This window comes from Apium graveolens, chromosome 6 (assembly GCF_009905375.1).
Source record: "Apium graveolens cultivar Ventura chromosome 6, ASM990537v1, whole genome shotgun sequence".
NCBI lineage: Eukaryota > Viridiplantae > Streptophyta > Magnoliopsida > Apiales > Apiaceae > Apium > Apium graveolens.
Window position 1 is genome coordinate 90660759 of NC_133652.1, and position 14529 is coordinate 90675287.

Here is a 14529-nt window from a genome sequence, read left to right on the forward strand (position 1 = left end):
GTTGGAGAACCCCCAAACTGGACTGAAGTCTGTACTCATTGAATTATGCCAGGCTTGATCTCAAAGGTATTAGCTGTGATAGCTGGCCGAACAATGCTAGATTGAATGTCATTGATCTTGGGTTGAGAAAAATCCATCAAGGCTTTCGTTCGTGCTGCTGGATCTCCCATTGTAATGAGTACTTGAAACACAAACAAATAAACCGTGAAAGTAAAAGAATCCGAGTCAGTGAACTTTAACGACCACTGATGACAAGCACATAAATTAAAAATTAATACCGAGTCCCCGGCAGCGGCGCCAAAACCTTGTTAGGGCGAAAACACGCGCTAATATTCACGCAAGTATACGCGTTCGCAAGTAGTATAAGATATAAATTAGATTCGTTCCCACAGAGACTGGTTTAGGTTAAGTTCAATTTATGCACCTATGCAACAATGTATGGTTATCGCTCAATGCTAAGACAAATAACAAATTGGGTTTTTATTAAACTAAGAGATTATACTAAATAACATTAACTAAGAGAATTGAAGTTGAATTACTATATATGACAAACATGGGATCTTAACTTCATTAAATACTTCATTCAATAGCCTTCTCGTTCTTAACCTTAGCATGTGATGGTGATGACACTAATCAGATAACACGAAACTGATAAACGCCAACTTTCATTGCACGAGTACCATTCTACCAGACATCCACAAAAGAGATAGAAGCTAAATAGGCACCAATTATATTGAGACCCTATATGTCTATAGAATTTGACAACATAACGGTTTAAGAACAAGTTATCTATCTTGATTACATAGGGCAAGTAAAACGGTTAGAGTTACCTACGAATCATGCATAACAAATACATGGACCTATGCTAGCATGGCAAGTTCTAAACCTCTATATTCACTGTCGCTTCAATAGAGATTAACACGCTATCTTATATGTTAGCTACGCACATAAGACGAATAAGCACAACCATACTAGGATATCAATCAATCACCACACACCAAGATATCGAAACAATTAACTATTGAAATCCATAAGTAAATCCGCTAGAATCCCATGACAACGATTAGCCCATAATCGAACTCATCGTCACCATGGGTTCCAATGAAAGCATGGTATAAACAAGGTCTTAATAAACTAAATAATAATCAAAGTACGAATAAACGAGATCTAGGTTCAACAAGAACAAAAACGAGCATCCAAAGTTACAACTAATTCAAAGAATCACAAGTTAAAAACAAGATCTTCTTTTTCGGAGTTGTTCTGTGCTTCTAGGCCTTCTCCTTGGTATCCCAATCTTCCCGGATGATGAAAACCCTTTTTTTTAAGTATATATACGCCCCTAATGGAGCTGGACCCTTAAAATCGTCAAATTCTACTCAAAAAATGCTTTTTCAGCGAAATCAGCGACCAGCCGCCTCCTGAGCGGGCGCTCAGCTCTCTGAGCGGGCGCTCAGCTCTGCTGAGCGGGCGCTCAGCTACTGACTGGAAAAATATTCTGATGAATCTTGTTTTGGCCATAACTTGAGTTCTACTCGTCAGAATTAGGCGATTCAACTGTCCACGCGAAGCTATTGAGATTCTCTACAACTTGACAATAGCCTTGGCTTCCAATTCTGATCACTTTTAATCATATTTCCTTTAAAAGCTCTTTTCTTCATTTAACTGATACCTGAAATGCATTAACACAAAAACACATCAAAATACCAACAACTTGAGTCCAAAACACCAATTTAAGCTTGTAATAAAGCATTCCAAGTAGATATAAAATCCACTTATCAATATATCCTTTTGTTTTTCTTCATGTTTCATAAAATTAGACTTGAAATTCTTGTTATTTCTCTTTGGGGCTCATTTTTTATCCTCTAATTGTAATTAATAATATAGTTTAGAGAGAATTATGATCATCCTGATCTTCATATGGAGAGGCATTCAATGCCGAGAACACATGCTAGTCCTATTGGTCCCACAGACTGGAATGAAGCTTTGGATATCATCATTTATGGTTCACCTGAGCAGGTTTGCTTCTAGTTTCTTTGATGTCTGTCGTGTTTTATTCTGACCAGCAACTGGGCAAGTTTGATAATGAAGCGTCTCATTATGCACTACGTGGGATATAGTACAATTTTACATCAACTGAATATCAAAGTGGGCAATGTAAATGGTGGTTTTGACAAGTTTGAGAAAATTAAAGAAATTTGAACCAGACATTGTAAAGCAGAAATTATTCCCTTTTCTAGTCAATCTGGCTTTCTGTTTGCATATAAGACTGCTGCAAATTAATGTGAGGGTGATTGTTACTGTTTCTTCTAAAAACTTGGGATTTATTCGCAAAATTTTGCATTAACTTTGGTACATTTCTATAATTACAATCAAGTACTCATTTTAAAAAAGAGGGGGAGCCCACAACCCTGTTTGTTGGTTTCTGCTATTGGTATTTCTTACAAATTTAGCTGAAGATGGTGTAGTATTGTTACTGTAGATGACACTTGGCATAATTTTTTGCCGGTGCGTACATAGCGTAGCACCCCAACACCTCCTTTCAAATTAGTATCTCTGTTGGGGCCATAATAAGTTTGGTGGATGCATTATATCTATATTATGACATCAAACACCCCATGTTACTTATGAAGAATAAATTCATATCTATATGGATGTTTTCTTATGTTTAAGGGTGGTGTTGACTTATAGGGTGGTGTCTTGGCCGTGTTTTTATTAGGGTTTACATGTGAGACATAAGAAGAAGATCATGGTACTGGTTTACCCAAGTATGGAGATGTCATTTTTGTTCTTATCATTACCATTGACTATCTTAATAAGAACACCTTTAGAAAGTTCGCTCTCCTGTTTTTTCTGGGTTTCCTTCAACTCCTCAAGATTCACACATATTATTGTATATGTCTGTTTGATGATGTTCGTAAAACTAGGTCATAAGATCCGTGCTTAGTTTATAATTAACAAAGTGATTATAAAACTAATGTCTTCTGAAACTTTCCCAGTAGTCACAGAAACAAAGGTTCCAAAGACAAAAAGAGATTTTCTGGTCTGAGTGGGTCTGTTTCTGCACTGGGGGGCGGTGCTACTGCTAGCTTGGGTGGGCCTAGTCGTATGTCATTACTGTATGAAATGCAGCAGAATTCAGCCGGAATAGCTGCAGGAGCTTACTCTCACAGTGCACATTACAGTTTGTCTGGTGGCTCTGCATATCAAAACCAAAATAACCAGACGACAGGGGTATCTCCAGCAGCTAGAGGGCCATACAGTGGAATGTGCCCTCCTCGATATTGAGGTAAATTCTTTCTTTTACTTAACTATATTGTGATTCATATGTCTTGGGTAATGCCTTTTACTTCTTGTTATTTATGTGAAATAGCCTTTTTGCTGTACAGATTACTAACATTGGAATTATCTTCTTTGTTATGGTTTCTCAGCCCCAACTTTACGTGGAAATGGTTTCTATAGTTCTGCTATTAGATTTTTTTTATTTTGTTGATTGTCTTTATTTAAGTCGTGTCTTTTCTTGTGCATGCTTATTTTTTGTCCTTATATTTTAATGTGACTTGCTTTCTTTGCTTTTATGAGTGATGAACTAGTAGGTCTTTGTCAGGGTCTATTATTATTATTTTCATGCTAGGTTCATTTAGCTTGTCCAGTGTGTGTCACTTTTGTATGGTGTAGTGCATTTCAAAACTTGTAAAGGGTTTGGGAAGCTCAAGCTACATTAATGTATCTGCGTGTCTGTTATGGTACTTACTATTTCCTAACACGTAATTATTCTTCTGAAGCTACAAAATGATTATAAAACTAATGTCTTCTGAAGGTTCCCTAGTAGTCACAGAAACAAAGGTTCCAAAGACAAAAAGAGATTGTAGTCATAAATCTTTTACTTCTATATATTAATGTTCGAATTTTATTTATTTCGATAGAAGAAAGTACGACCTTGCTTGAACATGATCCATACATACATATACTTAACTATATTTCATGTTTTTCTATTTCATCAGGATTTTTAAGCATAGATTGTGGATTACCGAAAGGTTCTGACTACAAGGATACTACAACTGGACTAGACTTCAAATCCGATGCTAACTTGATTGACAGCGGTGGGAGTATCAGTATATAACCATCCATCACTAGCAACACGGTCCAGAAATACCTGGCTAATGTGCTTGTTTAATTATGCGTGTTACAAGCATTTGTATTACAAGCATTTGGTGATGTGTACGTTATGAGTATTGTATAATAGTTGTAATGATATGTTAAGTATAATCCTATATAAGTAAACAACTATGTGTTAATTCTTAATGATGATTTAGTATTTTTTTGCTTTTTTTATAAAACTGGGAAGCAATTAAAAACACATCACCTGCTTAAACTAAAAACGATGTCTAAACTAACAAAATAAATCGAATTATAGGAATGAAAACGATGTCTAAAATGTTAAAACACATCGATTTGTGCAAGTATATAAAAGTAAATCAAAAGAAAACTGATGTCTTTCAGAACAATGTACATCGGTCTAACTTATGCAACCGATGTTAAAGTAGAAGTTTAACATCGCTTCCTCAAGTAAAACTGATGTTATAAGTTATGTTTAACGTCGGTTAAGTAAATAAACCGATGTAAAATACAGAGTAAGACATCAGTTTTATTAAGAATCTGATGTCTATCAATTAAAAGTGCTTCCCTGTTATATGTTTAAAGTGCTATTTTAACCTCCTAAATACCATTTTTGACAATCTAGTTTTAACATATTATTCAAAAAAATGGCTAATTATACAGTAATTTGCTAAGAAAACCGATGTCTGTGTACATCTTTAACATCGGCTAAAAATCGATTTTAAAGACCCCTACCTTTCTCTACACATGCGAAGACATCGGTTTGAAAAAAAAACATCGATTTATAACCGATGTCTAAGGGCATTTTTCTAGTAGTGTATGTTGCTTTACTTATTGAGTGATGTAGCTTATAGTTTCCTTGTTTTGCAGGTAAGAATAAAAATATATGAGCAGTAGAAGCGGGACCGAGCTGAAGCAAACATGGCCTAGATGATGTATGTATGGATAACGGGGCACGTGGAATGACCCAATTATATATTTTGTAACATATTAGCAGACAAATATTTCATGTGTGTAATCGTATTTGAATGCTTGAAGAAGTTAAGATATACACGAAGGTGTGATATTATAATAATGCCCTTTTATTAGTAATTTAGGGTTCCGTCGTTACAATTTTTATATAATATTTAATTTTAATATTATAAAAATATATCATATATAAGTAAAATATAAATACTATCATTTTACTATTGAATATAATAGGTAAATATTCAAATTTCATACATTAGCTTCATTTTTTATTAAAAAATGTTTCTTTTACAATTTTATCCCTAATCTGACCATTATTAAATTTTTGATCGATTAATTCCGCCTAATTACTGGCCGATTAATCCAATCATCTAAACCGTTTTTTTGCCAATTTTGATCGATATAAAAAACCTCCTAAATTCTAACCCCATTTCAGGACGTTTAGCTAATGCTTAAACACTGCCTAAACGTCTTTAGAACACAGGTAATAATACATAGAATAATACAGTACACAAAAATGTGAATGTGAGAATATTTAGGAATCCATAACTGCAACTCAAATTAGTTAAGGATGACAATTTATACCGAACCGATAGATATCCGATCCGTATCAATTCAATTGGGTTTTACCGAACGCAAATATTATGGGTTTGAAATCGGGTTTGGGTTTGATTTTCAAACCCAAATGCCAAGATTTTTATCTTTTTTCACCAACAATTTTATCCTTAAAAGTCTGATACATTGCCTTCTCTGAACATATAATTCAACCCCAACAATCCAATATTGTCAGTTCTATGACCCCTTCCCTCGAATCATATTCTAAAGAGTTTGTGAAAATTAAGCTACAATTTGTTAGAGATCTATAAACTCGAATCGAATCCGAGCAAAATCCAATGAATTCAGAATCATTATTTCGGATTTTTCGAATTCAAATTCAAATTTGGTAAAGAAATTTGGATTCGAATTTGATTTTTTCTAAACCCATTTCGACCGACCGGATTATCATCCTTAAATCAATACACTTGGTTGGTTTGACAATTTAATATTGTTAAACTTCATGATTTTATTCGGTGCATGTATGAAGATTTCAATAACCCAACTAACAACAACCTCGGGTCGTTACAATTGACAGGGACACTCAAATCAGTTGATAGTACATTGCAAGTCGTTTTTGGCACACTGTTGTCGCTCTCGCTCTCGCCAGTATTTATTTAATATTATGGTTCGATGTTTCGGTTTTATGCTTCAGAGCAAATGCAGAACTAATATAGTAGTAATATCGAAGGTTTTAAAAATTGTACATTGGAATATAAATTGATTAGGGATGAATCAACAAATTTCTTTTAATTTAAAAAAAGTTAGAAAAATGCCCTAAAATCATGAATGTTGCTAGTAAAATATTATCATAAATCTCATTTTATCTTTCCGATTCCATTTAAATAAACCAGACGGCAGACAGAAGAGTCCAATATTTTACTTCATATTTTGTTACTAAAATAAAATCTTAATTTGATTTTCACCCTCGCTTTAAAAGGAAAAATGGTCTTTATTATCATAAATAAGCAGTAAAATGTCTATAATATCACAACTCAAAATGATGGGCATCCTTATTATAAGAGAACGAATCGTGTTGTCAATAATTTTAATTTAGAAGTCAAAATTCTTTCGCGTTTTTAAGAAACACAAGTGTTACTTATTTTGGACCATATCCCAAAGTTTGAACCATATTTGATCAAATTGTGAGAGAAAGGGTCAATACCCAAAAATTGTTCTTAGTTTAACTTTTAAATGTAACATCCAATTTTAATTGGATTAGTTATAAATAAAACACGGCATTAAGTTTGGTGTAACCCGTGAAGAAAAGTAGAAGAAGCGAAGCTGAAAATGAAGGGAGGTCCAATGGCCAAATAGGGTTTGAATCGAAATAAATGTAATGTGGGGGACGGGCACGGCCAAGGAGTTGGGAAACAGCGGCAAAAAAGTCATTAATTATAACAAGACGGTGCTTTCTTGTTCAAAGGCATGCATCGTAAACCTTCCTCCATCTCCCCTAAATATCCTAACCTCACAATTGATTCCGACTCGTCGGTTCTATCCTATCCTCGTGTGTACTATAATTGAACATTGTCACCAAGCACAACTGGTACTAGTACTTATTAACCCATTCGACTCCAAAATTTATATACACAAACACAAAAGAGATCGACTTGAATATTACCATGAGACACAAGTGTTACGCTAACATCTCAATATATTTGATTTTTGCATCTATCATAATGCATTTCGGAAGTGTAATTATGATTTCTTGTATTAATTCTTTTGGATAAATATATACTGTAGAAGCTATATTAAATTGTCACCAAGAATTAGTCAAAGGCCACAAGCCACAACCCTGTCATATATTCATATTGGAGTCTCCTATGCAGTGCATCAGCATTCAGCATTGCATTCCAGTTACCTTTTAGCCCCTTGCGTTTTGAAATTGTGTTTACATCACTCCTGCTTGCAAAAGCTAGAAATGATGTAAGATTACCTGAATTGCAAGGCTTGATAATGGTCTAAACTGTCACTGTTGCAACAAACTAATCAAAATTAGGCCAAAACTTGCACGCACAAAAAGTAATACAAACCTACGGCCTACCGAATGGGCAAGTCTTCATCTGAATCGGCAAGTATTCATAACAAATTTGCACCTACAAATTAGCTAGATAACAAGTAGATACTCGACAATCCCATCTAGGCTAAAACTTGTCTGAGGCCTTTTATCGTTAATCAAACAAAATTAATATAATAACTAAACCATTGAAATACCCCCCCCCCAATTGTGCGGGTTTGAACCGCACAACCGGGACCGGCTCGTTCTAAAACCAGTATTTACTCAGCCCGGTTCGGCTCACTAAAAACCCGCACAATTCGTCTGAAATAACGAACCAATTACGAGTTAGGAAACAGAGAACCGGGACCGAGCCCGCACGAACCACACGAACCCGCACGGCACTGACCAACCGCACGGCCCGCTCGCGAGTCACCATCTGTTATAGTACTACACTCTCAATATCAACATACCCCTCATTTCTCTCTTTATTATATTCATTTATAGTATTCCATGTATTCCTACCCCATAACTAACAAATTAAATATACTTGAACAAAAACAATAAATATACATGGATACAAAATTTTGGAAAATATTCCAAAAGTAACATGAAACCAGAAAGAAAGATGTAATATATTAAATGATTCTATCTACACAGACTCAGACCGTAATATATTAATAAATTATAATATATTATTTATTAAAGCTAACAAGGACATTCGCTTATTTAACAAGTGGCTAATAAGAATATTTACAAAAACAATGATTGTGAATCAAATGAGAGCTGCATCAGCAAAACACAGACCGGAAAAGGAGGGTGCAAAACACGCGGCCCGGTAAACCGCACAAAACCCGCACGGCTCGTTCGCGGTTTTCCGGCGGGCAGTCTTGACTTCAGTTTCGTCAACTCGAGCCCGGCCCGAGCCCGGTTCGCTTGTTGACAGGCCGGTCCGGTGTCAATTTTTCGAATGTCGAACCCGTGTGCGGCCCGGCCCGGCACGCACGGACCGCACATGTGGCCACCTCTAGGCATCAGCCTCGCATGTTTCATTATTTGTTATAGATAATCACATCACATGATAAGCACGATTGACAACTCAACCAGTGACATTTGCAACTTAAAATCAACAAATATATTACTCAATTTGGAACATAAAAAGGCACATCTTTTTTCCATCTTTTTATACATTTTGTATTGTTCTTTGTAGAACTAGCACTATATATAAATAAGATAATAAAAAAAGAAAAAAAGGCATCAATTAATACACTTGCATATCAAGGCATATAGCAAGAACTAGAAACAACAGGGATTTGAAAGAAATTATACCTAAATTACAAAACACAAAAGGTCCGTATTAGTGGGATGTTGAGGGTAATGACCACAGTTTCTTTGTTGCAACCAGAATTCTCTCCCTTCCATGTGATTCAGGTTCCTTGTCATGTATCACAGTTGTCCATTTCACACCATGAGCGATGCGGTCTACTTTTTCAATTGCTTCTGGCGAGTCTCGAATGACAACTGTTCCTTCTGGGCGCAAAATTCTATCAATCTCCACCATCAAGTCAACAAGGTGACACCTGTAACACCACCACCAATATAATTTTAAGATGTTGATATTTACTTATTCAACTAGCCACTGAAAGATATAATCTTAAGATTTTAGTACTTGCTAATTCATCTAGCCACATAAAGACACAATTAAAAACTTCTTGGAATCAAAAGGTTCATGTGCAAGCAGGTAGAGATAATCAATCCAGGCTATACTGAATCAAACTTCGGGCCAATATAATTATAGGTGATTTGAGAGGGAAACAATTTACTGTCCAAAATAAATCTGGACCAAAATACAACTAAGATACTGTCCAACACAATCTCACAGGTAAGAGGCTCCCGCTCTAGACAATAAAAAGTTTACTTTGACTAGTCCGGTTCTACCTATGTAGAAGATTAACCATTTCCACTAAGACATGAATATTATTTGCAAGGTTTTCTCACGAGCAGCTTAAACAATAATTGGTCTAAGAGCAGACAGCATATATATACTACTTTATATACAAAAATAAATAGAAATTTGGCCAGTTATAATGGGACTAAGGTAATTTATTGAGACTGTATGGGTGCTATGGGAAGTTCTCTCCCAATCAAGCCTTGCATGGGAGCAGTATTAATAAAGAGAAAAACATCAAACCAAATAACCTCTAAGTTTGAACTTTCAGATCATTAATTTAATAATGGTAATAGATACCCCAATAGTTAATTTACCTGCTCCTTCCAGAATGTGGATCTTTCACGAGGGACTCAATTGCTGATATATGTATGAAATCATAGGTCCGAGGATAAGTTGAGAATGGTTCACACCTAAGAATTTAAATAAACATTAGCTAAGGAAAACAGTACAAAGGGGGATGCAATCAAACAAAACATAAGATTATTGGGAAAATATAAAATCATAATACAATAACTGAATTAGCATTATTACCTAGGCATGCATAAGGGGTTTGGTAACATGGTAAGTAAAATACCTAAAGTTTAGTTCGGATGTAAAAATATATCACTCACCAATCATGGTATAACCCAATCAGGCCTCTGTCATAAATAACACCTAAAGTCGAGGACTTGCCAGCAGGAACAACATTCATCACCCACACAGGATCCGATGATATTGCAGCAGCAAAACCTCCAAAAAATGCATTCGCATCCATAACATTTCGGATAGCTTGAGTCCCCAGTCTCAGCTTCAATGATTTTTTGTAGTAACTAACCCTCCTCACCCATCTCCTAGTGTCTGCTTCAAAGACGTCAGTTCCACTTTTTACTAGTGAAGCCCGTATAGGAGCTTTACTGAGCCTCTCTGGCCACTTTGGAATTGTTCCAACAGAAAAATCTCCCTTAAAAAATGACATACGGCTCACACATTTCTTTAATTTAAAGTACCTGGAACAAAAAAGAAATCAGTCTACATGTATGTGTTTTTACATATGCTTTTGCAGATCTGCAGCAGATTCCTTTAATACTAATAATACTAGACATACAAAAGATAAGGAATCAATAGACATAAACAAACACTAGACGAAGTAAGAGAGACAGACAGAGCATGAGAGAATGTGGCAATAGATACCATGCAGTGCTTGGGTTGTCAGACTCCTCGCATAGTTCGAGCCCAAATTCATTCTGGTTTGGTAGGCATGCATCTCCATTAGGCTTTTTCCATATTACTGTATTACCATCAACAACAATAAGCTCATAGCATAATGCTCTGGCTACAGCTTGGAGATCAGCCCATTCCTTATCTTGTTTAGACCACTGTACAGGGGGGCCAGAGATGACAAGGTACCCTCCTGGGCGAAGCAGGCGATCAACCTCCATAAAATATGTCGCGTCTGGATATAAAAAGATCTCCTGATGTTAAGACCAAAGCAGAAAGTAAAGTGAATATCCAGGTAATTGCATAGAAACTTACTATATGCTGTAAAAGGTATCAAGCAGCGAGAACAGTGCATCAAGTCAAATGAAAAGGCAGGAAATGGAAGTCTGCGAGTGCCAAGCATGGCTACAAATGCAGGAACACCTCTTTCTAAAGCAAACTGTATCTGTGCTTTGTGTGAATCTCTTGGAGCAAAAGAGAGCGGTAAAATGCCTTCAGACAGCAGATAACCCCCGAAACTGGCAACCTGCAGAGTAAATGAACTATTTTTTTAACCCCAAAATACAGATAAATTATCCAAAACTGAGTGAGTGACACAAGGTTCCTACCCCACAGCCCATATCAAGAGCAGTTCTAAGAACTCCACCAGCAATTGGTATATATTGCTTGAGTTTATCGATATATTGTACTGCTCCATCTGGAAACATAGTTCCGCCACCAGGAAAGATGAAGTACGGCCCTTCCTTTTTCATCCATCCTTGATGCCCTTTCCGATCAGCTAATTTATTGTATGGCATATTCTCGTGCCATATCTACAAAACAAAGGTGAACATTATGAAAGTTGGTGAAAATTCAACCATTGAAGAAAGAGGCAGTTCATATATATTTATAAAGTTAAAGGAGAAGGAAAATTGTTCCAGGAGGGATAAGACATCAAATTGCACAGATAAGATGCTGAATTGTATCATACAACATGGACACAATTTCTCTACAAATGCCTTGCTAAATGTTCTGGTATTCGCTATTAAGAATTCCCCACATTCGGTACGTACATCAATCGCTTCACTGACTAGCAAAACTGATTTGCGTATATCAAGACTAGGGTATTAAGGCAATCCATAAAATGTAGACCATTTTCTAGTCAAACATGTTCTCAACTTTAAAGTTCACTCTTCTTTCTATAAAAAAATCTAGTAATAACATAAAATGGAGATTAATATTTATGATTATTCTTCAAATCAAATTATTGAAGCTGCAAAAAAGAAGTGTTTTCTCTCACATGATATCTCTAATCTGACCACAGGATTGCATCAAACATGAATTCGAAATCAAAAGGTTATATACAACTTTAAGATTCAGATTTTCAAATGCAGCTAAGAACATGGCTCGTACATCTACAAAAAGATGATATAACTAAAAGAAAACTTTTTTTTGCTAGTTAATTAAAAGCAAACTAAATAAGATATCATATGCTATCAATCTTAAAGTCACAGCCCCAAATTTTTTATCTGTGTAGCTAACCACATCTCATAATAACATAAACTATAGTTTTCTTTAATGATAATTATTCAAATCAAACTATTGAAGGTGATTTCTTTTTGTATTTCTCTCCTGCAACTCTCTAATCTGATATTTGGCATTACACCAAACACTGACTTATGACATCATAATAGACATTAAGATTAAGTATACTAATGATTAAGTGGTGGATCTACAACTCCATCATCCAGATCTTTATAACAAGTAGCAAAAGGAAAACAACTAAGAAACCTGACCTCTACATGTAAGTATATAAGTAAAAGCAAACTAGACGAGATATTCAAATGCACATCAATCTTAGAGTCACAATGTCAAATGTAATATTTGCACAGCGATTCAAAACTCAGCCATGACACCAATAAACATAAATAAACCAAACATACAATATAAGCTTAAAAATCCATGCAATAGAGCAGACTTTATCATATTTACCGCAAAAAATTATGATTAATAAGCAAAACCGCAATAAAATATGCTAAAACCAGAGCTCCATAATACAATAATATCTATGTCACATCAGCTCATTCAGATCAATTCTAGCAACGCAAACTAAACACCTACATTAACAACTATTTCAACTTCAAAATTTACTAAACAACCTAATAGTTTAACAAGTTTAACTTCAAATCCTAATCGTAGTTATCCAAATCCACAATGTGCAAGCTCAGTAACACAATTAAATCACAATTAAGCATTCAATTCGATTTCACGGTAAATAAAAAAACTACCTTATGTAAGCTATCAGGCCACGGAACAGGCACGCGATACCCCTGGGGAGGCGGAATCAAGCACAAAGCAGTCTCTTTAGGCAACGGACAATGCCGTTCGCGATAAAAGTTCATTTCTCTACTCAACTGACTGTTCCGTCTAGGATCCTCACACGGCATATGATCCACCGCCTCCGCCGTGCAATACTCCACCGTATGTTCTCCCGCTTCCACCAGCGCAGTCAGTCGGTGGCGTTGTTTCGGATCGGCGGAGGAGCTGAGTAGCGATTCACGGCCCGAGGCGGCGAGCGAGTCGCCGAGCGGAGTGAAAACGAGGAGGAAGAAGAGGACGACTGCGGCGAAGAAACCGGCGGTGACGAGGTCGAGTAGACGCCATTGCCGCGCGTTGCGCTTTGAGGCTGGGAGGTTTATGTGGCCCATAGCTTAATTAATTTAATCGATCGAAGATGGAATTCATGTGTGTGTGAATTAGGGTTTACAGTTGGAGGAAGAGTGAGTGTAGTGGGAGATCTGAGTGATCTATTATGCCTTTTAGTTTGTGTCTTCTGCTAAATATACTTGCCTTGCCGCTGCTAATTCCAGTCAATTTTAAGCAAATTGCAGTATCATTTATTGATTTCCGAAATACGAACTAATAATTTTAATTAAATCTTATATGTTTTTATTTTTTTCTGAGATTAGAATTTTAGTTTTTTTTTTCTTTTACAGAAATAAATAAAATAATAATAACAAAAGGATATTGGGTCAGTTTGTTACCCCTACCATGGATTTGTGTCTTGCAACTTGCAAGCATGTGCATTTTTAATTTTATAATGGGTGTGACCTAAAGTTTTGACAACTGTTTTTCCTACTAACATCTGGGTTTGTCAAAGATACTTTGACTTAAGTGCCCCTGTGTTCCATTTTTACTTTTATTGTTTTTATGTTTTTTTTTTCTAAATAGTTTTTATGTTATGTTATATAATATTGCCCGCTAAATTGTTTATATTTATGACTTGTATAATTGTATCTGCTCATATAAAAGTTGACTTGGGAAATTGTCATGTTTAAAAAGATTTGTGGTGTTGTATATTTGTGTAACTGAAGCCTGAAGATGGTGAGGTTAGTGTTTGGATGGGTTTAGCTTTCTTAAAAAAATGGATGATAGGTTTAGCTTTCTTAAAAAAATGGCTTCTCATACTGGAATTGGAATTTAAATTGCACGACAGTGTCATTCTTACACAATTTTAATTAAAAATAAGTAAAATTAGTGTATTTATTAAGAATCGAACCTCTTATCTCATACTTATCAATTTTAAGTTTTAAAATTCTTATTAAATAAGTCATATTCTCTCTTTTCAACAAATTCTCTTTTTATAAATTTAATTTTTGAGTAAATAAAAATTACTAATTTATATTATTTATTAATGTCACTCTATTTTTTAAATTTAATTATT

General features: G+C 35.4%; 1 protein-coding gene across 1 annotated transcript; it reads right to left on the reverse strand.

The window, feature by feature from the left end:
- Positions 1 to 8790: 8790 nt before the first annotated feature.
- Positions 8791 to 13689, reverse strand: LOC141666663 (putative pectin methyltransferase QUA3). Its single transcript, XM_074472783.1, has 7 exons — positions 13094 to 13689; positions 11435 to 11638; positions 11142 to 11352; positions 10800 to 11061; positions 10241 to 10615; positions 9944 to 10039; positions 8791 to 9258 (listed from the first exon to the last, which is right to left on the reverse strand). The coding sequence occupies exons 1-7, from the start codon at positions 13511 to 13513 to the stop codon at positions 9036 to 9038; spliced, it is 1791 nt and encodes a 596-aa protein (XP_074328884.1). The 5' UTR covers positions 13514 to 13689; the 3' UTR covers positions 8791 to 9035.
- Positions 13690 to 14529: the final 840 nt, after the last annotated feature.